General features: G+C 48.2%; 1 protein-coding gene across 1 annotated transcript; it reads right to left on the minus strand.

Annotated features, from left to right (window-relative positions):
• Positions 1 to 7,177: 7,177 nt before the first annotated feature.
• Positions 7,178 to 22,878, minus strand: LOC115531274 (ubiquitin carboxyl-terminal hydrolase 31). Its single transcript, XM_030340427.1, has 16 exons — positions 22,336 to 22,878; positions 18,534 to 18,671; positions 17,874 to 17,962; positions 17,362 to 17,454; positions 16,772 to 16,907; positions 16,258 to 16,408; positions 15,832 to 16,012; positions 15,417 to 15,528; positions 14,909 to 15,003; positions 14,748 to 14,825; positions 14,288 to 14,417; positions 13,722 to 13,841; positions 12,682 to 12,907; positions 12,286 to 12,444; positions 11,785 to 11,937; positions 7,178 to 11,023 (listed from the first exon to the last, which is right to left on the minus strand). Exons 1-16 carry the CDS (start codon positions 22,876 to 22,878, stop codon positions 9,489 to 9,491), a joined length of 3,939 nt encoding a protein of 1,312 aa, XP_030196287.1. The 3' UTR covers positions 7,178 to 9,488.
• Positions 22,879 to 23,369: the final 491 nt, after the last annotated feature.

The following is a 23,369-nucleotide window of genomic DNA, read 5'->3' on the forward strand; positions in this document are numbered from 1 at the left end:
TCTCCAACTCTCCCACTTGCTCTCTCTTTCCCGCTCTTTCTTTCATGCTCTCTCTCTCTCTCTCTCTCTCTCTCTCTCTCTCTCTCTCTCTCTCTCTCTCTCTCTCTCTCTCTCTCTCTCTCTCTCTCTCTCTCTCCCTCTCTCCCTCTGTCTCCTCCTCTCCCCTGTGGATTGGTATCCCTGGAGGCGCTGGTATGTAACTATGGGATCCTGTCTAATCATTTCGGAATCAGATCTTGATGATATCGTCACCGTAGCGCTAACCCAAACCCAAATTAGCATAACAATCATAGATAATTGGCTTTTGTTGACAATACGTTGAAGATCTGTTGAGCTGATACATACTTACTGTAACAGATACACTAAGAACTAATCCCAGAACTTGTACATTATGACAAACCTTGTTTTGGGACATTGAATTGTTGAACTGATCCATCCTATTTATTTATATTTAATCATTTTTGTCAAAGTATATCAATATTGGGGTCGGGGTCGGCTTAGCTCAGGAGGAAGAGCAGTTGTCTTGTAACCGAAAGGTTGGTAGTTCGATCTCCAGCTCCTCCTGGAGTGTTGATGTGTCCCTGAGCTGGACACTTAACCATAACTGCTCCTGACGAGCTGGCTGTCGCCTTGCATGGTTGACTCTGCCGTCGGTGTGTCGATGTGTGCATTAACCGATGTAAGTCGCTTTAGATAAAAGTGTCTGCTAAATGCCCTAATTGTAATGGGATTTGTACAGAGTATGTGTAGATGAGGGGATGGAGTATTAGCGAACAAGATTTATTTTCCGATCAAGGTTAATAACTAAGGTAAGTAGGAAATAAAAAAAAGGCTTTAGGGTTAGGGTAACCAGATAGTTTGTGTGTGTGTGTGTGTGTGTGTGTGTGTGTGTGTGTGTGTGTGTGTGTGTGTGTGTGTGTGTGTGTGTGTGTGTGTGTGTGTGTGTGATGGGTCGGGTGGGTGTGTGGGTCAAGGACAGGGAAGGGGCATTGTATGTTTACTGAGCTCCACATAGAGTTGAATATTCCCAGGAACAGCTTTTCTTTATCCTTCTCTATATCTCTGTAGAAAGATGTACAAACACAGATAGTGTGTGTGTGTGTGTGTGTGTGTGTGTGTGTGTGTGTGTGTGTGTGTGTGTGTGTGTGTGTGTGTGTGTGTGTGTGTGTGTGTGTGTGTGTGTAAATTAGTTTCTGATAGAATATGAGCTCCCAAACAAGTTTTTGAAACTGTAATGGAACTAAACTATTATGATAACAAACTAGAGGGATAACAACAAGATGATGATGAGGATGGTGATGAAGGTTCAGCAGAGACAGTAGAAGACGTCTGTCCGGAGGGAGATGTCCTCACATGATGCGTTGAACAAGCTACAAACTAGAACATCTTCACAGGATGAGAAACCGAGGCAGCACAGAATGAGAACGAGAGAGAGAGTGGGGGGGGGGGGGAGTGGGTTGAAGGGGAGCAAGTGACTAGGGAAGAGATACTGACACTACAGAAAGGGCGAGGGGAGAGGGAGAGACACGGTAGGGGATGGAGAGGAGAGAGGGACAGAGATGTTAGGAGAGGGAGAGGAGAGAGGGACAGAGACATTAGGAGAGGGAGAGGAGAGAGAGAGAGAGACATTAGGAGAGGGAGAGGAGAGAGGGACAGATATGTTAGGAGAGGGAGAGGAGAGAGGGACAGAGATGTTAGGAGAGGGAGAGGAGAGAGGGAGAGAGAGAGACGTTAGGAAAGGGAGAGGAGAGAGGGAGAGAGATGTTAGGAGAGGGAGAGGAGAGAGGGAGAGAGACGTTAGGAGAGGGCGAGGATAGTGGGACAGAGACGTTAGGAGAGGGAGAGGAGAGAGGGAGAGAGACACTAGGAGATGGGGAGGGGGGGATAGATGTTAGGAGAGGGAGATGGGGGGAGGAGGGGGGGAGACTCTTGTCCTGGTGCGTATCAGAGGGGGTGTTCTGGAGAGGAGCTGCTCCTGTAGGAGGTCCTGAGAGGGGTGAAGATGTGAGAGGAGGAGGTGCGGGCAGAGGAGGTGCTTCAAGCAGGAGTCTGGGTGGCGCCGACAGGGAGTCCCAGCGGCGGGAGCGTCAGACTCTGGGACCAAATTAAACCCAAGCCCTGACAACTCCGGCACTCTGTCCTGCTGCTAATGTTCCCTCCCCTCCCTCCCTCCCTCCCTCCCTCCCTCCCTCCCTCCCTCCCTCCCTCCCTCCCTCCCTCCCTCCCTCCCTCCCTCCCTCCCCTCCCTCCCTCCCTCCCTCCCTCTCCACTTTGCTATCGCCCCTCCTGTCTGACTTCCACCCTGACAACCTCAAGTCAAGACAGGAAACAGGATGGATGAACTACAGAGCTCCATATATTAACTTACAAAAAAACACCATATAACACTCTGCACTCGCTTACGTCCCCCCCCGTCCCCCCGTCCCCCGTCCCCCGCCCCCCTCCACCCGACCACACCAGAGGTTCCCCTGTCCACTTACCACACCAGCACTTAACATGAAACAACACAAACGACACACCAGAAATGTCCTCCACACATGGCGCCCTGCAGAGAGAGAGAGAGAGAGAGAGAGAGAGAGAGAGAGAGAGAGAGAGAGAGAGAGTGGGAAGCGGGGGAGGTAGAGCGGTGGGAGACGGGGGAGAGACAGGGAGAAGGGGACTCTGGGGCTTCCATGTTGCAGAATAGCGTACGTCGGCAGTCTGCAGCGTTAGAGATGTTCCACTCTGTCTATTCATCAGACAGATGAGAGGCTGGAGCTTTGATTAGGGGAGAGGGGAGATCGCTCTGTCTCTCCCTCCCTCTCGCCGTGCGTCCAGGAGTCATGTGCTAATTATCTTGTTAGTCTCGACAGGTTCCTCCCGACCAGAGACACTGCTGGAGTCAATCACGACGTGGGATGACAACCACGCAGCACCGCAGCTGCGCACTACTGCGCACTACTGCGACCACATCCAGGGAAGAATGGAACCAGGCGAACCAGGTGAGCCCGCAACCTGAAATCAATGCAGCTATGGATCCAAGAAAACATCGCAACCAAGGCAATCGTGCAACCACACAGCGTACCATCCCTGTGGTACCGCAAGGGTGCAACCGTGCAGCTAAGCAGCCATTCAAACCGCACAAGATCAGAACTATGCAACACTGCAACGGGCAAATGTGCTGTCATGCTACCACGCATCCACTCAAACCCACATCCAGGCAACCGGGCATCTTCGCAACAACACATTGCAACCATGCAGGACCTAAAGAATGCAATCATGTAGCCAGGCAACCATGCAATTGCACAATATGGTCCCAAGGATTCGGGCAACCGGGCAGCTACCCAGCGAGATGTTGTAAACATGCAGGTCCACAACAGACAATGCAACCACGCCGCCAGTCTGCACAGGAAGTGGCTGTCGTTGGAGTTGTTTACATGGTAGTTAGAATCTTCTTCTTAGCTACACACACGCACACGCACACGCACACACACACACACACACACACACACACACACACACACACACACACACACACACACACAGGGAGAGTGGTGTTAGCTGTAGAGCTGACAGCTACCATACATACATAGTTTAATGCTCAGCCAATTCCTTATTCATCTCTCTCTCGTTCTCGCTCTCATTCTCTCTCGCTCTCATTCTCTCTCTCTCTCTCTCTCTCTCTCTCTCTCTCTCTCTCTCTCTCTCTCTCTCTCTCTCTCTCTCTCTCTCTCTCTCTCTCTCTCTCTCGATTGAGGTGTCATGTCGAGAGAACTGCATGCTTTGGAGGGCGGCCTTCAAAATTCAAAGAGTCTTACTTTGAGTGTGCGTGTGTGTGTGTGTGAGCATGTGTATGGTGAGCATGTGTGTGTGAGTGTGTTTCAGAGAGAAAGTGTGTTTTCAGAGATTTTATTTTTATTCTTTCTGCGCTCATGAAATATCAAAAGTGTTATTTTCCCTCATGATATTGCCCAACATCAAAGACCTCATGACACACAAACACACACACACACACACACACACACACACACACACACACACACACACACACACACACACACACACACACACACACAACCACAGCGCTTCTCTCTGATGATGAGTTTAGCCTCTTTATGCATCTTGCGACGCTGTTGTCATGCCGATGGCGCCGTCTTAACACCTTTTGATTGGCAGGTCCTTCTGGCTGGGGGATGCACATTCAGGCGGGGGCAGGGTGTCGGGGGAGGTGTCGTGGCGTGCGTGTGGGTGCCATGTGCGGGCGGACACTGATGAAATATGAATTCTCCGTTGCCACACTCAGCAACTTTTCTATTCCCCTGTTTGTCGGGACAGCCATCAGTTGTGATATTTTGCAACATATCACATATCCCTAACGCTCAACTTGTAACATATACAACATGCTTACTTCCCTATGTTTATCTGATGGGTGAAATAACTTTTTATTTAAATGAAAGTGTATTTCACACACTATCATAACACGTTTGTGTTATTTGCTGAAGGTGCAGAAGTGCAATGCAGTTCTAACAGTTTTGTAGTTATGTTCCTGAGCAGTTCTTGATGTGTTCTAGGCATGTTCCTGAGCAGTTCTTGATGTGTTCTACAGTTCTAGGCATGTTCCTGAGCAGTTCTTGATGTGTTCTACAGTTCTAGGCATGTTCCTGAGCAGTTATTGATGTGTTCTACACTTCTAGGCATGTTCCTGAGCAGTTCGTGATGCGTTCTAGACATGTTCCTGAGCAGTTCTTGATGTGTTCTACAGTTCTAGGCATGTTCCTGAGCAGTTCTTGATGCGTTCTTGGCATGTTCCTAGGCAGTTCTTCACGTGTTCTAGGCATGTTCCTGAGCTATTCTTGGTGGGTTCTAGGCATGTTCCTGAGCAGTTCCTGATGCATTCTAGTCAATTCATAAGCTGCTCTTAACTGTTCCTTAGCGTGTTTTCTGAACTGTTCATCTCATGTTTTTTTTACATGTTCCAGGTGTGTTTAATGCGTGTTCTTGGTGTGTTCTAGGCATGGTCCTGAGCTTTTACTAGATTATTTATTGCTGTGTTGTCATGTTCTTGAAAGGTGTGGCATCGTCGTGTTAGTAATTTTGCTGCAGGTGGGACCTTTTAAGGAAGGTTCCAAAGCTGACCATGATGTCTTCAGAGCATGTTTTCAGAGGTGTCCTGGGCAACTTCTATGTTGATTCCTTTCGGCGTGCCTGAGAAAGCAGGTTGTGTTCCGACCCGGCACTGGGAGGAGGTGTCCAGTGCTCCCTGGTGCCACACTGTCATTCATATTTGATCACCTGAGAGCCGATGGCCTCCGCGGCACCCGAGCCTCTGAGATGTTTCAGGCCTGTAAGTAAAAGCGGAACATGACTTCAGTGGAGAGGAGCGGAGTGGAGAGCAGCCGAGCCTCCGACTCATCAACTCTAAATTATTCACCTTGTTTTGCTTTTTCGTGCTGTAAAAATGCACGGTGACGCAACATCAAGACATGTACTCACGATGATGATGATGGTGAAGATGTTGGGGATGATGCTGATGATGACGTTGGACATGGTGATAAGGATGATGAAGAAGAAAATAAAGGCAGGGAGAACGTCTTGGTGTCAGCATGGATTAGGGAGATACGGAGAGGAAGAACTGAATAGATGAGGGAGGCAGAAGAGAGGAATGACAGGAGAGTGGAAGGGAAGAAAGCGAGAACCGAAGTGAGGAAGACAGAATTAGGTTCTAAGTGAGAGGACTATGTTTTTTTTTAACTCAAGCTGCAGTCGACTTATGCGACTCAGACTGTCAGACACCCACACCGACAAACACCCACAAACAGAAACACAAACATATACACATACATTGACAAAAAAATAAACACACACACACACACACAAACATATAGTACAAACACACAATCGCCCTTGCTTTCTCACAGTGTTCATCCTCTCCTCTCTATCTCTCTCTCGCTTTCTCTGTCTCTCCCTCTCTCTCTCATCCATCCTGTGCTCAGATCAACGATCAATGAAACATATTTGGCTGTCGGCGAGAGCCTATCCCTTTGGTTTCAGCCTTGGAGGGGACGATGCAAGTGATGGCATATTTCCATGTATAAATATAAAGGCAGATCTAAAAAAAATCAAAGCACCTTTTTTTTGTCCAACATTGTCCAACAAATGTCTTGGCGGACATTTGTTTCACCTAAATTGTTTTGTTTTAATTGAGGTTCAAGTCCCGCTTATGTTGGTCATTATCTTAACAAAAAGATGTCACTTGAATTAAAATTTGCAATCTGGACGATTGGCATTTAATTTAATGTATCTAACTCTATAGATTGCCAGAGGTAACACAATGCTGATTGATGAAAACGCTCATGTTTTTTCAAGCGATCCGATTAGCTTTTTATTTACTTTTTTGCGATTTGATAGACTAGTTTTGTTATTATTTGAGCGATCTGATGTCTCATTGTCTCTTTTTGAGTGATCTGATTGGCAATTCTCTTTTTTTTTTAGCAATCTTTTTGGCTCATGTTTGAAACATATTTCAAGCAAAGTGACTGGCCCTTTCTTTAACATTTCAAGCAGTCTGTACGCAATTTGGATTGGCTTACAATGCATAGCCATGAAACGGGCAACCAGCATGAGCGACAAACAAACATATTTCTACGGTAAAGTCCTTTTTTCCTTCTTTCAGTGAAAATATACTGTTCAGTTTGTTAAATACTGTCTCGATAGCGTTATCTATAGAATATTCGACATCAGAGGCAGCCATCTTTGTTATGGTTGAAAAATGACCTTTACGGCGCTCCTCTGTTCGTCTTCGTATATATCAAGCCTCGTATTAGATAAACGGTTGTGATTGGTCGGTCCATCTCGTACCGGGCAGAATTATTATGTACGCAAGCTAAGCCAGCCCTTATCTGCATAGCAAATGAAACATGAAGTTGCGAGATTCGTCTGGTCCGAAGCTATTCTTTACCGGAGCGGAACATCACATTATGCACTTCCGTCAACGTTAACGCACTGCCAATATTATTTTTCTTTTTTTATATAAAAAAATGTAAACGTGAGGGAGCGGGGGAGGAATGTGAAATACGGTAGAATCCCGGCATAAACGGGAGGGTTGACAGGTGTGTAGGTGGTGGATTAAACTTGTGGAAGAAGGGCTCCATCATGTGGACATATGAAGAATAGAAACCATAACAAAAAAAACAACAGAAACGTAACCAAAGGTATTTTATTAACCGACATGATATCTTGTTCTCGAACTGAAGTGGACTGACCAAACTTTAACCCTCAAACCAATTATGTCGATGGATTCTGCAAAAAAGAACCAAAATTACACGTAGTCACATAAAGAAATTCGATGTATTACAAAAAAGAATTAAAACTAAAACCAATTGTAACCGTTTATTGTCATCAACATGGTAGGCCTCCTGATTACAAAGCGCTGTAGGCCTACCTCTGTGGTTTCCTGACAATTTACGGTAGAAATCTATCATATAGAGGAGGAAGGGCTGTGTGGTGTCCTTAACGTTACTCATCGATCCAACAGGACTTTGTGACCAAATCAGAAACTGCATTTCGTCCCGACCACGACGGCGGCAGGGGCCACGTGTGATCAGCCGACGTCAGGGGAAGCGCTCATGCAGGTGAAGAGCAGAAAACCTGCAGGTCGGTGGTCGTAACCCAACGCACCCAACTGTAAAAGCCAGTCGTTATTACAGTTATGAAAGAACCTCATTATAAAACATTTTTAAGATCAATCTCTATACAATCAATTATGTGATGAGTGATTTTTTTTTGTTTGTTTGTTTTACTATGCAACATCGCAGTAAAGCCTGGAGACTCTCCTGCTCATGGTTTTAAAGGTTTAAAGACGGAGGAAGGCAGTGAGTCGGACTGGTTGCTGTGGAGAATGCCACTGATGAGCCTGGAATGTAGAACCACACCCACTGATACCCAGGCACGCACATGACACCGACTGCATCACATACACAACCCCTCTCTGCACCGGTAAGAGCACAACCTTTGAGCCGGAACAGGTACACACACACACACACACACGGTTAAAAGTTGTCATTGTGAAGTGACAAGAGTTGGAAGAATGAAACCCATGGATGGAGTCTCTTTAAGAAGACAAATGAATACAGTAGAGAAAACATTCATTTGCATGTGAATTGGTTTACTTTGAGGTGGATGAGCAGTAAGTAGCATTCATACAAAATGAATATATTACTCTGAGGAAATGTGCAAACAAAGCATTAGTAAAGGATGCCTAAACATGCTCTTTGATGCTGGCATTTGGAAAAATATACACTTAAAAATATAGACACGTCCCAAAGTAGCAGTTATACATACTCAGTGTGGCCATTAGCAAGTATTGCTTGCATAGTTTCGTGCATGCATAAGCAATTTATCATGCAACAATTGCTGTCATACATTTTCATAAATGATGCGATTCTTTTCTCTGATTCTGTGCATTCAACGTGAAACAGACCGCAGGCGCAAATAAGCTAATGACGCATACAAGCTGTGATCGCTATAGGGGATGGAGAAACCAAAAGCACCATAATGCTGTGTGGACATGTATGGTGCTGGACAGCACAGCGTGTCCGACTAGTGATAACCACGCGTTATCTGTGAGGAATGTTGAATGTTGCTGTCTGTCAGACAACGAGACGTTTCGTAAACTGCGCCCCCACTGCGGTGATTTTGAACCAGCAAGTTGACGGGGACAGGCGCCGTTTAGAAACCGCCGCCAGAACCACCTTGGTCTGTAGTTTGTACGGAAGCAGCCTCGAGACATAGACGTACCGTGTTGTGTAAAGGCTCTGGATCTCTACAGTATCGAAGAGTCTGTCGTTGGCGTACCAACAGATCAAACAGCATTTGTAATTAGGTAGGATGTGTTTCTGTGGAAACTGTGTATTGAACAGTGTTTAATAAATATCAAAATTGTATTTAGAAATGTACCAACACCTTGAGTTGTATACCATGTAGATACGAAGCGAGGATTTGTCTGAGGCACCAAAGTTATGTTAAAACTCCCAGGACCTCTGGAGAGACGGACAGGAACAACAAAAATCCTTAAAATAGTTATACAGCTGATTCAACTTCCTGTCTCGACCAATCACATTCTTCATGGACAGGATCTGCACTAAGCCACCCGGCAACCCGTCTTAAAATACTTCTCAGGTTAGTCCTCGAACAGCCCCTCCTCACCTCCTACTATACAGTCATGATACAGACAGACCAAGCCAATATATCAATACATGTGCAGTTCATAAATATATACAAGAACAATAAATATATATATATATATATAATACAAAAATCAATTCAAGCAATCGATACAAAGTGCCTTGTTTACATTTTTAGATTCATTCCTATATAATTATGTAACAGTTGGTGGACGACCACAGTTCATAATGGCAGGCGTTGACGCTGGCCCACCTTAAGCCTCAGGTGCTTTGGGAAGGTTCCCTAAAGACCGGGGAACCCTTACCTCGGGACCCTCTCCTCAGACACTACTTAGGCTTCTGGGTTCTGGTGGAGCTGATGGGGATCTTCCTCGAGGGCATGATCCTCTTGGTCGTTTCCTTCTTGGCCGCCTCCTTCCCGTTGGCGAGGGTCTGAGCGGCCGCCGGCGCCGCCGAGCTCTTGGTCTTGTTGGAGGTCAGCAGGGATCTCTTGGCTGCGGCCGTGGCGGCGGGCTTGGAGGACTCGTTGTCTTTGGCGGAGCCCTCTGCGGACCCGCCCGGGGCCTTCTTGGTAGCCCCCTCCGAGGACGCTTCGACAGGCCCGTCTCCAGAGGGCGGGTCCGGGCTGCGGGCCTCGGCCCCGGCCCCGGCCGCCCCCTTGCGGCCCTCCTTCGGCCGCAGGGCGCTCTTGAAGAAGGACAAGCCCTTCTCCTCGGTCCTGCTGTTGGGCCGCGGGCCTTTGGGTGCCGCCGCCGCGCTGGAGGACGACAGGCCCACGCTAGAGGAGCGCAGGCTGGTGATGGAGGAGCTGCTGCTGGAGCTCTGTGCCGCGGCGCGGGGCTCCGCCTTCCCCCCTCCCGTCGCCCCGTCGCCCCGGGTCGCGGCCGCCGCTCCCGCACGGGGAGGGGCTTTCCGGTCGGACACCGGCGCCCTCGGCGAGTCGCGGCTGGCGCTGCGCTCCTCCCCCTTGGTTCTGGAGGAGGCGGTGCTCCTCTCCGCCCCGCCCCTGGGGGATGGCCGCCGGTGAGGCTGGGAGCTCTGGGAGCCGGCGGACCCGCCCTTCTTCTTGGGCTGCGCCGAGTCGACGCGCAGCGTCTCCTGGGTCTGGGAGGAGCTCTTCTTGGAGGGCGTGGCCGTCTTCGAGGAGGCCGTCTTGAGGCTTTTACAGGGCCCGTCGCCTTTGGTTTTGGGGTGAGGCGCCACCGAGCCGCCCTTGGCCTGAGTCCTGGAGGGGGACTTGTCCATGGCGGCGCGGGACGGGGAGCTGGAGGAGGTGGAGGAGGACGCCGGGCGTTTCTTGGGACTCTTCTCCTGGGACTCCACGGAGGTCTTGGCCGCGGCTCGCTTGCCGCCTCCGGAGCTCTCCCCCTCCCCGCTCCTCAGTTTGGAGTCCTTGGCCGGCGAGACGGGTCCCGGGGTCAGCGGCTCGGCACCGGCCGAGAGGTTGTTGTTGTCGCCGGCCTGCTTGGAGCTCCACGACTCGGCCGCCGCCGCGGTAGAACCCGCCTTCGCCAGGGCCGGCTGCTCCGCCAGCCTCCGCCTCGCCCCCGGGGTGTTCTCAGCGGCGGCGGCCGCCAGCGAGCCCTTCCCCCCGGACAGCTTTTCGTGCCGGGCGGCGGCGGCGGCGCCGGAGGCCCGGTCGTCCACCGCCTCCCCGATGCGCTCCAGCGTGGGGGAGGAGGAGGAGTGGGGCTCCAGGGAGAAGCGGGAGGGGGAGTTGGAGCGCAGCTGCAGCTTGGCGGAGAGCGGCCAGGAGGGTTTGGCGCCGTTGTTGTCACTGAGGGCCAGAGGGCTGGCCATGGAGGAGCGGGCGGACAGGGGCTGCCTCTGCATGCCCCGCATTATGGACCGCGTGGAGAGTCCTGGTGGACCGACGAAGCACAAGACAAGGGAATGAACACTCGACTCTGTTTGTTTCGTTTTTTTCAAAAGGAACACCTAGCCTACAACTATGTAACACCATGATTATAAAGTAGCTGCTGCTAGAACCGGATGATAAGTAATTTAGGAATGACATGTTTAAAGTTTTTATTGCGCCATTAATTAGACATCAAAGAGGCACGGAAATAGACGTGGAAAATGGGCTGGGTTGTGTGCGTTTGCACCAGGGGGTCTGCCCTAATGCGTGTGTAGCATATGAGCACTGATAGTCGCAGGTAGAGGCCCTCTCGTTTTGTTTTAGCTGACACACGGGTAGGTGCACACGGTTTGGGGAAGCAAAATGCACCAGATAAACTGTTCTGTTTAGTCAGGGAATCAGCGCTCCACATCAATAATGCATTCTGTCTTTTGGAGGGGAACTTGCAATCTTCAGGATCAACTCTAAAAGGATACCAATGAAGTATCTCTAAAAGGAGAACAAAACCAAACACCGCCTTTGAAAACAAACCCTGGGGGTCCAGCAGCCATCCCTCTTGTGAACAGCCTTCTGCTTCATTTTCAATAAGTGAACGAGAGTCTTGTCGCTTAATGCTTAACCAGCAGGTGGGTATGCATGCAATAGCATGTGTTAGAGATGGGAGGCCTCTTAATACAGGGAACCAATCTGCGGTTTGGTTCTCACACGTCAACTGCCTGCGGGTCGTCCCACAGCTCTGAAACCGGGTTAGAGGTCATAACTCACCATCGTCTTCGCTCCGCTCGGCAGCGAACTCTGCGGACTCGGAGAGGGAGGCCAGCGAGGTCCGTCTGGAGGAGCCGGACGAGGCCTGGCTGGGCGGCCGGCTACCCATCAGCCGGTTGATCCAGTGTTCGCACAGCGAGGAGCTGGTGGACCCTGGAGGGAACCGGCAGACACAAAGATCAGGTTAACACCCACAACTGGGAACAGCTTTACTTTCAGCTGCAACGTTTCAGCACAGAGCCGGGTATAGTTTGTCGTGAAAAGGTCTTAACCAAAAGTGAAGAGAGCAGAGTCTGTACGTCTGGGGTCAAACTATCGGACAGGAGAACAGGGCAGGGACCATGTAGGGTTACATATTCATCAGTCGAAGACCAAAATTGACTTGCTGGTGGTAACCTCTTCATACACAAAGCAATCAGACCTATATCATTTACTCCAAAGGGTTTGGCTACTTGACGGCCGACTGAAGCAGTGCATGGTGTAGACAAGGGCTGGACATACCGCCAACCGAGCTGTTGGCCGACCACGAGGGGATGGTGGCGCGCCTCTGGTAGAACAAGATGTACGCCGTCTGTTTGCACACGTGGTCATCCACGATGGAGTGGACATCGCTGTCGTCGAAGCAGTACCACTGTCCGTCAATGGAGTTCTTACAGTGGGCTGGGAGGGAGACATCCACAGCAGAACAATGGTCACCCTCACCCAAGATAAAGGATTGACTCAGGAGTGAATCTCTGTAGCTATTGATTTGCAAGCCAAAGGGGGTCACTCACTAAGGTTTTTTTTGTTGAGTTTTACCCAAAACCCCTTGAATCAGGTTCTGTGAATCCTGTTGCATGAGAGACGTGGCAATGAACTACTTAGGGACTACTTATCCTTCCATCCACCAGTCCTCACCTGTGTAATGTCCGCCCTGCATGTTGCCGTGGTGATTGCACACGGCGTACAGGTCGTACAGGTAGTCCTCGGGGTCGCGGCCCATGCCGTAGGGTCGTCTCCACGGCGACCAGTGAGAGGGGAGGCTCCAGCTGCTCTGGCTCCGCTTGACCATGTGGGGCGCCATGTCCATCCCCACCAGGGGGAACCGCACCATGTTCTGCATCTTCATCCGCCGGTCGCCGTCCTGGGAACCCCCGGAGAACCACCACAGAACGTTACAGTTACCCTCCTGTTAACAGTTATGGCCTTTATCCACCAACAGTGCCAGCTCTACTGGCCACGTCTTAGCGTGCCCAATCAGTGGCCAGCAGCATGTTTAGGTCACACAGAAGTATCAGATCAGCTCTGTTGGAACCTTGACGGAGGAGAGACTAAAAAGGTACCAGTTGGCAGGTACCAGGTACCTAAAAAGGCGGGCTTAGTAGAGGCCAGTTGAGCTGGTACCGTCGGTGGAAAAAGGCCAGAAGTAATTTAGCTGCAGACAAATTTGTCCAAAATCGACTGACAATCCAGAGCATACAATCGAAATGGGAGCAAAACAAAGGTTAGACAATAACGGTCCATGTGCCGCACAACCGAGTTCAACAACTTCAGCAAAGACTGTTCTACACTCATCACCACGGCTCTGGATAAGGAAAGACAAAAGCGTTTGGAGTTCAAATGGGTCCATCTTTAATTTAATGGATTTATATTGATAAATGTTGAATCCCTCTACTAATCATACCAACTTTTGGGTTATTGTGTTATGTTTGCCGGTGTATGAAGGCGTGTTCCGTGTGTTTCAGGTATATCTAGATGTGTCAAGGTGTTTTCAGTTGTGGTCAGGTGTGGTCAGGTGTATGTAGTTAACGTGTGTCTAGTGTGTTTACAGTTGTGCTAACAAGTATGTTTAGTTGTATTTTGAGGTGCTTCACTGTGTATTGCATGGGCTTCAAGGTGTGTTGGAAGGGTTTTAAGGTGTGTCCAGGTGTGTGTCTGTGTGTTCAGGTGAGGGTTACCTGTCGGAAGCGTTTGAGATGGAGGATGAGGATGTCTGGGAGTGTCCAGAGGCTGAGCTTGATGCTCCCCTGCTGCAGCTGTTTACAGTGAGGGCAGCGCCAGGCGTCGTCCGGGGCCAGCTGGGGTAACCATGGAGATACAAAACATTGCTTAGCATTGCGCTAGCCCCAGCTGGCATCAGCCTACCTGATCCTCTTTAGAGTTGAGCTTGAAGCACTGCGCTGGGCCTTGCTAGTGTTAGCCTACCTGATCCTCTTTGGTGTAGAGCTTGAAGCACTGCGCTAGGCCTTGCTAGTGTTAGCCTACCTGATCCTCTTTGGTGTAGAGCTTGTAGCACTGCGCTAGCCCTAGTCTAGCCCTGGCTAGTGTAAGCCTACTCCCTCCTCTTTGGTGTAGAGCTTGAAGCAATATTCCTGCGCTAGCTAGTGTAAGTCTACCTGTTCCTCTTTGGTGTAGAGCTGGAAGCACTCTCTAGTCTAGCCCTGGCTAGTGTAAGCCTACCTGCTCCTCTTTGGTGTAGAGCTGGAAGTACTCTCTAGTCTAGCCCTGGCTAGTGTAAGCCTACCTGCTCCTCTTTGGTGTAGAGCTGGAAGCACTGCGCTAGGGAGCAGCTCTGGGGCTGGAGGTGTTGCTCCTTCATCTGGCGAACGCTCTCCGCGTCGGGAATGTACTCGTCCTCCGTCCGCTTGAACATTCTGCACAGAGAGGTCAGAGGTCAGACGACAAATATAGGTCAGTGGCATCAAGACCAAAATCAAACAAGGGTCACAGGACGGTACCTGGCTGGAAGCCATTACAAATGTGAAGGAGCTCAATTAAATGACTTCTGCTGGCAATTATGATGGGAAGAGCATTTCAGAACTAAGCTCAGCCTTAACGGCATGGCTGCATGATGTGAAAATCAATTATGAATGATTCATTGCATCGTTAACGTGGTAGCTAATATAAAATAAAGTAGATTAAACCAAACTCTGAGCGAGGGCTCTCACTGATAGGTGATGAAGATGGCGGTGAGGAAGACTTACTGTTCTTTGGTGTCCTTGTCCCACTCCACCACTATCTTGACGTGGGGGGGGCCACCTGGGCCACACGACTTGTACGCCCTGGAAGGAACAAGACACCGCGCGACAACAATATAACAAATGGGGGGTAACAGTGCCCTCTAGTGCATGATGTGGAGCATTACCTCTCAACGGACGGATGACAGAGTGGCAGGTCCTCTAGGGGGAGGAGGTAAGTGATCCCGACCACACCCACCACCCGCAGGCTGAAGGGCCGCGCCTACCAACCACACAACAACACAGAAAGGCCTTGAGGACGCCTGTCTACAAATCAACATTACATCAGAAATTGAAACGTAGAAATATCACATAAGAAAATTGAAAATTGAAATGTAAAAATTATCTCAATAAAATAAATCAGAAATGGAAACAGAGAGGCGATGCTGGGTAGTGTGTACCTGGACCAAGTAAAAGGGGGTGAGGGGGGTTATGGGGAGATAAGGGGAGTGTGTACCTGAAGGTATCACAGAGAGGGGTGAGGGAGGTTTAGGGGGAGGTTAGGGGAGTGTGTACCTGGATGAGGTTCAGAGGGGGGGAAGGAGGTTCAGGGGGAGGTTTTGGGGGAGAGTGTACCTGGACGAAGGTTCAGAGGGGGGGAAGGAGGTTCAGGGGGAGGGTGAGGGGAGTGTGTACCTGAACCAGGACTCCCGGTCTCTGCAGGAGCTTCATCTTCTCCAGGATCTCCTTCTGGAGGCCGTCCCAGGTCACCGTGCGCTCTACAAACAACATGAAGGGGTTTCCAAACCTACACACACACAAAGATAGATACATGTATACATAAATATACACACACATACAGCATGAAGGGGTTCCCAAACACACAAATACACACAAACACAGATATAGATATATACACATAACAATTACATATACATAAACACATACATATATCAATATACACACAATGCATAAATATGCACATACATATATAAATAACCATGTACATATATAAATACACACAAACAGCATGAAGGGGGGCCCAAACCATACAACACAAACATGGCGTCCCCAAGACGGCATGGCTAGAGAGCTTGTGATTGGCCGGTACCTGCGTCCCTGCTGCCCAGCGCAGGCTCGGTTGCAGACCAGCAGGACGATCTTGTCCCCTTGGCCCGAGTTCTTGTTGGGGCTGAGCGGGGGGGTGGGGGGGTCCTGGACCTGGGGGGAGATCCGGTTGACGTCGGGGCCGTACTTCAGCTGGTTCTGGTTCAGGTTCAGGTGGGGGCTCCCTGGGGTGCGGCAGGAGGGTCAGGACGCGGGTGGTGGTTATCTACTATATCATCTTGTATTATCTAATAAAAAGGGTAATATATTATCTGATCTAAAAATAATCGAATCGAACATAATCTGACATGATCAAAAATGATCGAGGCTAAATTAATCCAACGTAATCTAATGAGAATATGATCTGATCTTTTAGACCCTAAACCAACTGTCACTTTAACCGGTCTGATCCGGAAATGAGAGGCGGTACCGCTGCGCTGCGAGCGGATCTGCTCGGGCCTGAACTGCTCGGGCGTCTCGAAGGCGAAGATGGAGTCGCTCTCCTGGACGCTCTCCAGGTCGTCCTCGTCGTCGCAGAAGGAGCGGTGGAACCCGTCAAAGTACATCTCCGTCAGGGCGATCTGAGCGGGGACGGATTGGATCGGGTTAGACGTGGACGCACCGGGAACGCGAACACCGAGCAGCCATCTGCAGTCCACTGCTGCATGGCAAAGTGCTTGTAGCTCGTGTGGGGTTGTCGGTGTTGATATTGTACGATATCGAAAGCTAAAACACTGAAGAGCAGAAGAAACAATAATAAACTGTGTTAATCCAGTCAAAACGTATCCATTTGAACAAACTGATTGTGTGTTTTAATAACGTTTCACAGCTCACTTTGCCATGTAAAAGAACAAGGTGGTTCTAAGGTTATGGTAACCTTCCCCGGTGTAGAGACTAGAGCAGGGAGGGTAAGCTCCCTGAACTCTTGAATTTACGTTTCGTACCTGCTGGGTGGGTATTTTGGTTTCCGTGGCAACAGCGTGGCGTAGCCTGGCCACGGTGCCGGACAGAGGCACGGCCACGCCCACTCTCATGCAGTGGGAGCACTTCCCCTGGTACACCACCGTCACGTAGAGCGGTCTGGAGCACACGTCAGATCAATTCAGACGGCATTACATGAGTGTGGATCAGATTACATTACATCGCATTACACCCCATTGGATGACACAGGGAGGTCGGTTACACCATCACCACGCAGTCTGAAACACACATCCAATCTGATTGAATCAGATTGATTTAGCAAAACCAGATAAAATGTAATTCAGGCGCTAGATCAAATAACATTAGAATGGATCAGATTCTAGATTCTCAGAAATTTGTAACCCATATAAAATCACATTTAAATTAGAATATATATATGATATGAGGAGACATCATTTGATGATTTTCGATTTGTTAAAATATCAGATTAGATTAGATCATATTAGCTCAGAATGATCAGATTTGATGAGATTGCCTTAAATCAGATTATAAAACATCAGGTTAGATTAGAGCAAATGAGATTAGAGATTAGAGATTATCTCAAATCAGATACCGTGTGTGAGGCACAGGGATGGGCAGTGAGATGCAGAGGAAGGGGTCAAAGGTGTTGCTCTGTTTCTGGCAGTGAGGACACGTCAGGGATGACCTGGAGGCCAAACACCAACAGCACAGTTACCACGACGACAACAACATCAGTGATAAACAACAAAAGAATAAAACACAATTATTGTCACGTGAATGCAGCTGAAATAAAGGTATCACTTTACAATAAGGGTACAGTCTTTTATCATGAATTAACTTGGGAAATGTTAAGACCGGTAAGCATTAATCAACTGTTAAATAACTGTTAACAAATAGTCTAGTGAACACATACTAATGATGTTTCTGTTAATTTACACAATGGTGTTCATTTTATGAGCATGTGTTTATTTATGCATGATTTAATAGTGTTAGTAATGTTCAATAATAATACTTATTGCTGCATTTACTAATGTTAATCAATGTTTAATTAATGTGCCCTTATGTAAAGTGTGTCCAAACAAGGATATGAAGGGACGTGGAGACCTGTATTGTGCCTGGAACAGCTCCTGTACGAAGGACGCGGGTGCTGGCAGTTGAGCTCCCTCTGATACGCGCTCCTCCTCCACCGGGAGCTGGGGGAAAGGAACTGTTGTCATCAGCAAGCAAGCACACATCCACCACGGCGTCTCCACATCCAGTGACCGCATGGACCTGGCGGCCATCTTGGTTCCATTTTAGAACTGAATGCGGAATCCATCCGGCTAGCATAAGCCGTCAGTCAGCCTCAAACTATAGCTCATTCAACTGATTTAAAAGGTTCTACCAAACACAATGATTTATATTATATTTTCTCAAATTCTAATGTTCAGATTCAAATTCTGATTATTAACTGACCCTGGGGGAAATTGCTCTCCTCATGGTAATAGAAAATACAAGAAAAGGTCTGACACGAAAATAGGTAAAAACATAGATTAAAAGAGCATATGGATTATCTAGAAGATTATTTTAGATCTTTGCAGGATAACATCAGATCATCTGGACTACTGCGGAAGTTCGGGTAGTGGTAGTCCACCTTCTGGGGCAGTCTAACATCAGATCATCTGGACTACTGACGGGGGTTCGGGTAGTGGTAGTCTACCTTCTGGGGCAGTCTAACATCAGATCATTTGGACTACTGCGGGGGTTCGGGTAGTGGTAGTCTACCTTCTGGGGCAGTCTGGTCTCAGGCTGGACCAGATGGTTGAGGTCTTCATGGACTCGATCCAGGAGCCAGAGGAGGAACTCCTGGGCGTCATGTTGGGCTGTCCCGCGGAACTGGAGGGCACTCTTAGACACCACATTCTGTCACACAGGAAACAGGATGTGCTTTGAGAAACACACAGGAAATAAGGTTTGTATTCATGACACCCAGCTGTTGATTAGCCAACACTTTTGTCTGAAGCAACAAGTGAAGCCTAGAAAAATCGAAGCATGACATCTAAATTGGTGTCATTACAAAAAACTGTTTGGGTTTTGGGTAAATAAGGTTTGTTTTTGGCATCGGTTACTTAGGTTCGGGTAAGGTCTGAACCTTAATCTTGAACCTTGAAATAACTCTGGCTCAGGCGTTATGTTGTTATGTTAGAATGAGGTTAGGTATGGGTAGTGTTATTTTATGTAGGGCAACATTAGGGCCCAAGTCCTCTCTTCAGAGCTACATTATACTGAGCACCAGCAGGCCAAGAGAACCGCTCCATCTCGCTCAGACATCGACCCTTCCTCCCCAGACAGATTCCCTTCTGGACCTAACCGACAAAACGCTCGACAAACTGTCCCAAACACCAGCAACACGTTAGGAACTAAATGAGTTTTTGATGGATTGTGGTAAAGGAAGAAAGCCTTTCCAAGGGAAGCCATAGTTTATTTTACGCAACATTCTCATGAAATATTCAGAGTTTTCTCCGGAAGATTCCCTGGTCAGCAGAACCTCCAGGATGGATGAGGTGACTGATGGCCGTGATGGTGGCACCAGGGAAAGCCAGGACAAGGAGTAAAGACCGGACTGGGTCCTGTCAAGGTGTGGGATTACTCTGACCTGGGATTACTTTAATCTTGGATTACCCTGATTACTTTCATCTGGGATACTCAGTGTTGTGGGTACATAAGAGAAAAGCACCATCTCAGGTGCCTCCCAACCACTTGAGATGACTTCAAGACAGAAATAGAAAGAAAACATCATTCTATTCTCTCGTGTCCCAGTTAAATGAGAGCAGGTTGTGCGGTCATCACCAAAGTCTTCTTAATAAGCTGTAATGAGGTGGGTTGGGTCTCTCCTCCCAGGTCACTGACAGTAGGAAAATAGGATCACATCCCTCCACTCCCACACATGAACGTATTATAAACACTCCAGTGAACCTTCATTAGCTTAGTTTATCTCCCTGACGCAGGGCACGACCGGGGCTCGAAACAAGCTCCCTGCTGGGACTTAAATTTAGCAAAATTGATTTCATGTTTTTCCATGCATAATAAATTCCACTTGTCTTGACTCTGTTCTTAGGTGATATTTTATGTTATACATTAAGTTAGTTAAAGGTCGGATCATTCAGAGCTGCATTTGAATAAATGTATAAATTCAGTGATGAAATTGTCCCTTTCTTACATTCAAATCGAACCGTCACACTTGGTTATTTTAAATGCTCAACTAAACACACTCATGCACACTCACTCACTCACAGAAACACACACAAGCTCTCACACACAAACACACACACAAGCACACGCACACTGTCTTTATCGATTCCCATTTATAGAAGAAGCAGAAGGAAATAAGCTCCCATACACACATGCGAGTAGTGAACCATAACTACAGGAAGTATGGTACTTTTACTAGTAGAGTAACTACTGTATGTCATTTGTGCATAATGGTGGTATTAACTGTATCTCTAGGACTGAGAAAGAGGAGCGCAGATAAAGGATTTCAGTAAGCAGTAAGTACATTAACATTTATATGACTTTTACGTATGTAAAGTTTTCTTTGCATCAATAGTTTAAACCGGTGTCTGACTTCCTTAATTTTTTAACTTATAATTAATGAGATATTATCTCATTACAATATCATCTCATTACATTATTCTATGCATGTATTTTTAATCAAACAGCACTGTTGGAGGCTCAGGCTGAGCCCGGTTCTGAGCAGCATTTCTCCATGCAGGTCAGAGATAAACATGGCAGAATATTTTTTTACATGAAAAAATGTCTTTGAATTCTGAGATAATAAAAGATTGTTAATTCACCAGAACAAGAAAGAAAAAGGTTTTCATGAAAACTTTCTCAGAATCCAGAGATAATATAGGTCTCGTAGAAAACTTTTCATGAGAACAGAGATAATATCTCGTAGAAAACTTTTCATGAGAACTTATCTTGAAGTTCAGAGAAAATGTTCCCTTCAATTCCGAAAACATGGTAAAAAAGTCAATGCATTATTATGCTTCCACATATATATTCTTTCTTTTATAGGGTTAGGGTTAGGGTTAGGTTTATATTATTCTATTTTTTTTACCCTGAAATACTATTATTCTATTTTCGAATTACCTTCATCTATCTCAAGAATAGCCCTTGGTTTGAAGGGTGCTATAAACAAACTAGTCTGGTTCATACATCATGAATCATACATTACAAATATAACCATACACAAATCCATCATCCCAGGAGGTTGTGACCCTGCTGTCTAAGGTCAACTGACACAAAGCTGGGCTGTGATTGGATAACGGAGGAGGACTGCCCGGCGACAGCAGAGCCATCAATCAGTATTTTTTTTATTCTGATTCTCTTATTCAATATGATATTTGTTCATGTAACCTAATCAAATATCATCCAATATATACTCTTAACTCATTAAACTAACCAGCTAATCAAATCTAATAGAATTGTACATATAATGAAGTCTAAATTGATACATTCTTCTCTAATCTAATATGCAATCAAATGCAACAATCTAATCAAATTGAATGTAATCAGACTGGGCTAGGTATGTTCACACAGAACCAATGGTTCTGTGATGAGTACGGAAATCATCTATTTTACACACTAGAAGCCAGATTTTTCTTGAGTATATTGGCCATTAAGGAAAGAGCAGGTAGAAGTTCAGGGGGATCTGCCTCTATGATGCCTGCAGGTAGACTGTGGACAATCGGGATCGAACCCGGAAACTTTCAGCTGGGAGGTAAACATTCTTACCACTGGACTATCCTGTTCTCTAAATGTATTACCCTTCAGTCAAATAGAGAAGAGAAGCTCTGAGGCTGTAGCATGTGTGGATAATATACAGTAAACGTTTTCCAGAATACTTCCTGAGCTCTCAGTGGATGAGAGGATGAGTTTTCCAGGGTCGATATACCAACCACTTGGTAGCAATCATGTACTATTGTCACGTTGTGATGTAACAGTGGTTGAATATCCCGGATCAAACTTTTCAGGGACTCGACCAGACGTTAAGTTCATCGATCCTGCGTTCTACTGTTTAAAAATGTTTGCGAGCTGAACGTCATACCGCATGTGTTTAGTTGTTCTCATACTCATTTGTTGTCGCAGCGGTTGAGATAAATACAAGGGGGCTGTGGTCTAGGCCTCCTGGAAGACTAATTCAAGCGTAATGGATACTTCCCTGTTTACATGTATCAGACACTTTCATCCAGAGTCACTTACAGTGCATTCAGACACAGGTCATTTAGGAACAGGAAGGGGTGAGACAGTGGATCCAGACAACACATGTCATTAAGGAGCAGGTTGGGGTTATAGACAGTGGATCCAGAGGCCGGTCATTAAAAAAACAGGGAGTTGTTAGACAGTGAATTCAGATACAGGTCATAAAGGAGCAGATGGGGGGGGGGGGGGGGGGGGGGTCTTGTTGTAGAATGCCTACAGACTGAGACAAAGTGGGATAGAAACCCAGAACCCTCTGTCCTAATCAAAAGCCTATTCTGAGAGGTTATGGGGGTGGGTTGGGGACGTGGGGGGGTGGTCCTACCTTGAACTCGCGGCTGTGCTGGGGGGTGTACTCAAAGGTCCAGAGCGCCCGGACCAGCCCGGACAGCTGCTCCGTCACCTCCCCTCCGTCCGCCGGCTGGCTGCCCCTCTTGGCGGGCACCACGGCGGCCCCGTTGGACTTGGCTGTCTTCTCGCCGAGGGCGGTCTCCGCCCCCTTGAACTGCTCCAGCGCCAGGTACTCGGCGAACAGCTCCGTGTTGCTGAGGCACTGCAGGATGGCGTTCATGAAGCACGTGTTGCCGTGATTCTTCAGGCCCGAGACACCGGGGATCTTGTCCCCGAAGAGGAACCCCCCGCAGTCGCTGTCGTCGGACGGCACCGAACCGGCGGTGGTCGAGGAGGGGGCGAAGGTGGCGTCGTCCTTCTCGTCGTCCGTGGCGTGCTCCTCGTTGCCGAAGTGGGACAGGGTGGAGAGCGTGCGGAGGACCCGGTTCATGAAGCTCCCCACGGAGCGCACCGACGACCTCCTGAACAGCTTCTTGCTGAACGACTTCTTCTCCTTGTTGCTGGCAGCTTTCGACATGGTGTTGTTGTTGTGGGGGACTCCTCAGTGAGGGCCCTGATGTCCACAGAAGAATCCGGGCTAGGTAGGTCCGGGACTCGTGGTGTCGGTCAACCCCGGCGTGTGAAGAGGAGTCGCTCCTCGCGTGGGTTCGTCATCATCAACACGGAGAACATCTGTGCGCGATCCGGACCGAAGTGCTCAAGGCGTGCACAGAGAGACATCAGGGCACCACTATTGTTCTTAAAAGCACGGCGGGAGTAATCGGTCCACTGGCAACACTGCGTCGGATTGCATAAAAACGCGCCGCGGAGCGCTCCCCATTAAAAGCCCGGTCGGTGCCACTCGAGACGGGAACCGCCATCGGCATCATCTCGAGGAGGAGTCGCCGCCGCTCCTCCGGTCACAAAGCATCATCACGCGCGCACGGTGTCACGGTTTAACCCAAGGGCTGGTGATGATCAACCACGCTGGGATTTGAGCGCCCACAAAGAATGTCAACATCTAGGGGG

The sequence above is a fragment of the Gadus morhua genome, chromosome 18 (genome assembly GCF_902167405.1).
Source record: "Gadus morhua chromosome 18, gadMor3.0, whole genome shotgun sequence".
NCBI classification, from domain to species: Eukaryota; Metazoa; Chordata; class Actinopteri; order Gadiformes; family Gadidae; genus Gadus; species Gadus morhua.

Excerpts from the sequence above, each read along its gene's own strand:
- LOC115531274 (XM_030340427.1), bottom strand. The coding sequence starts at position 22,878 with ATGTCGAAAGCTGCCAGCAACAAGGAGAAGAAGTCGTTCAGCAAGAAG. Across the intron at positions 16,409-16,771 it reads CCAAAATACCCACCCAGCAG|ATCGCCCTGACGGAGATGTA; the intron begins GTACGAAACGTA and ends GTCCCCGCTCAG. Across the intron at positions 16,013-16,257 it reads GATCCGCTCGCAGCGCAGCG|GGAGCCCCCACCTGAACCTG; the intron begins GTACCGCCTCTC and ends GCCGCACCCCAG.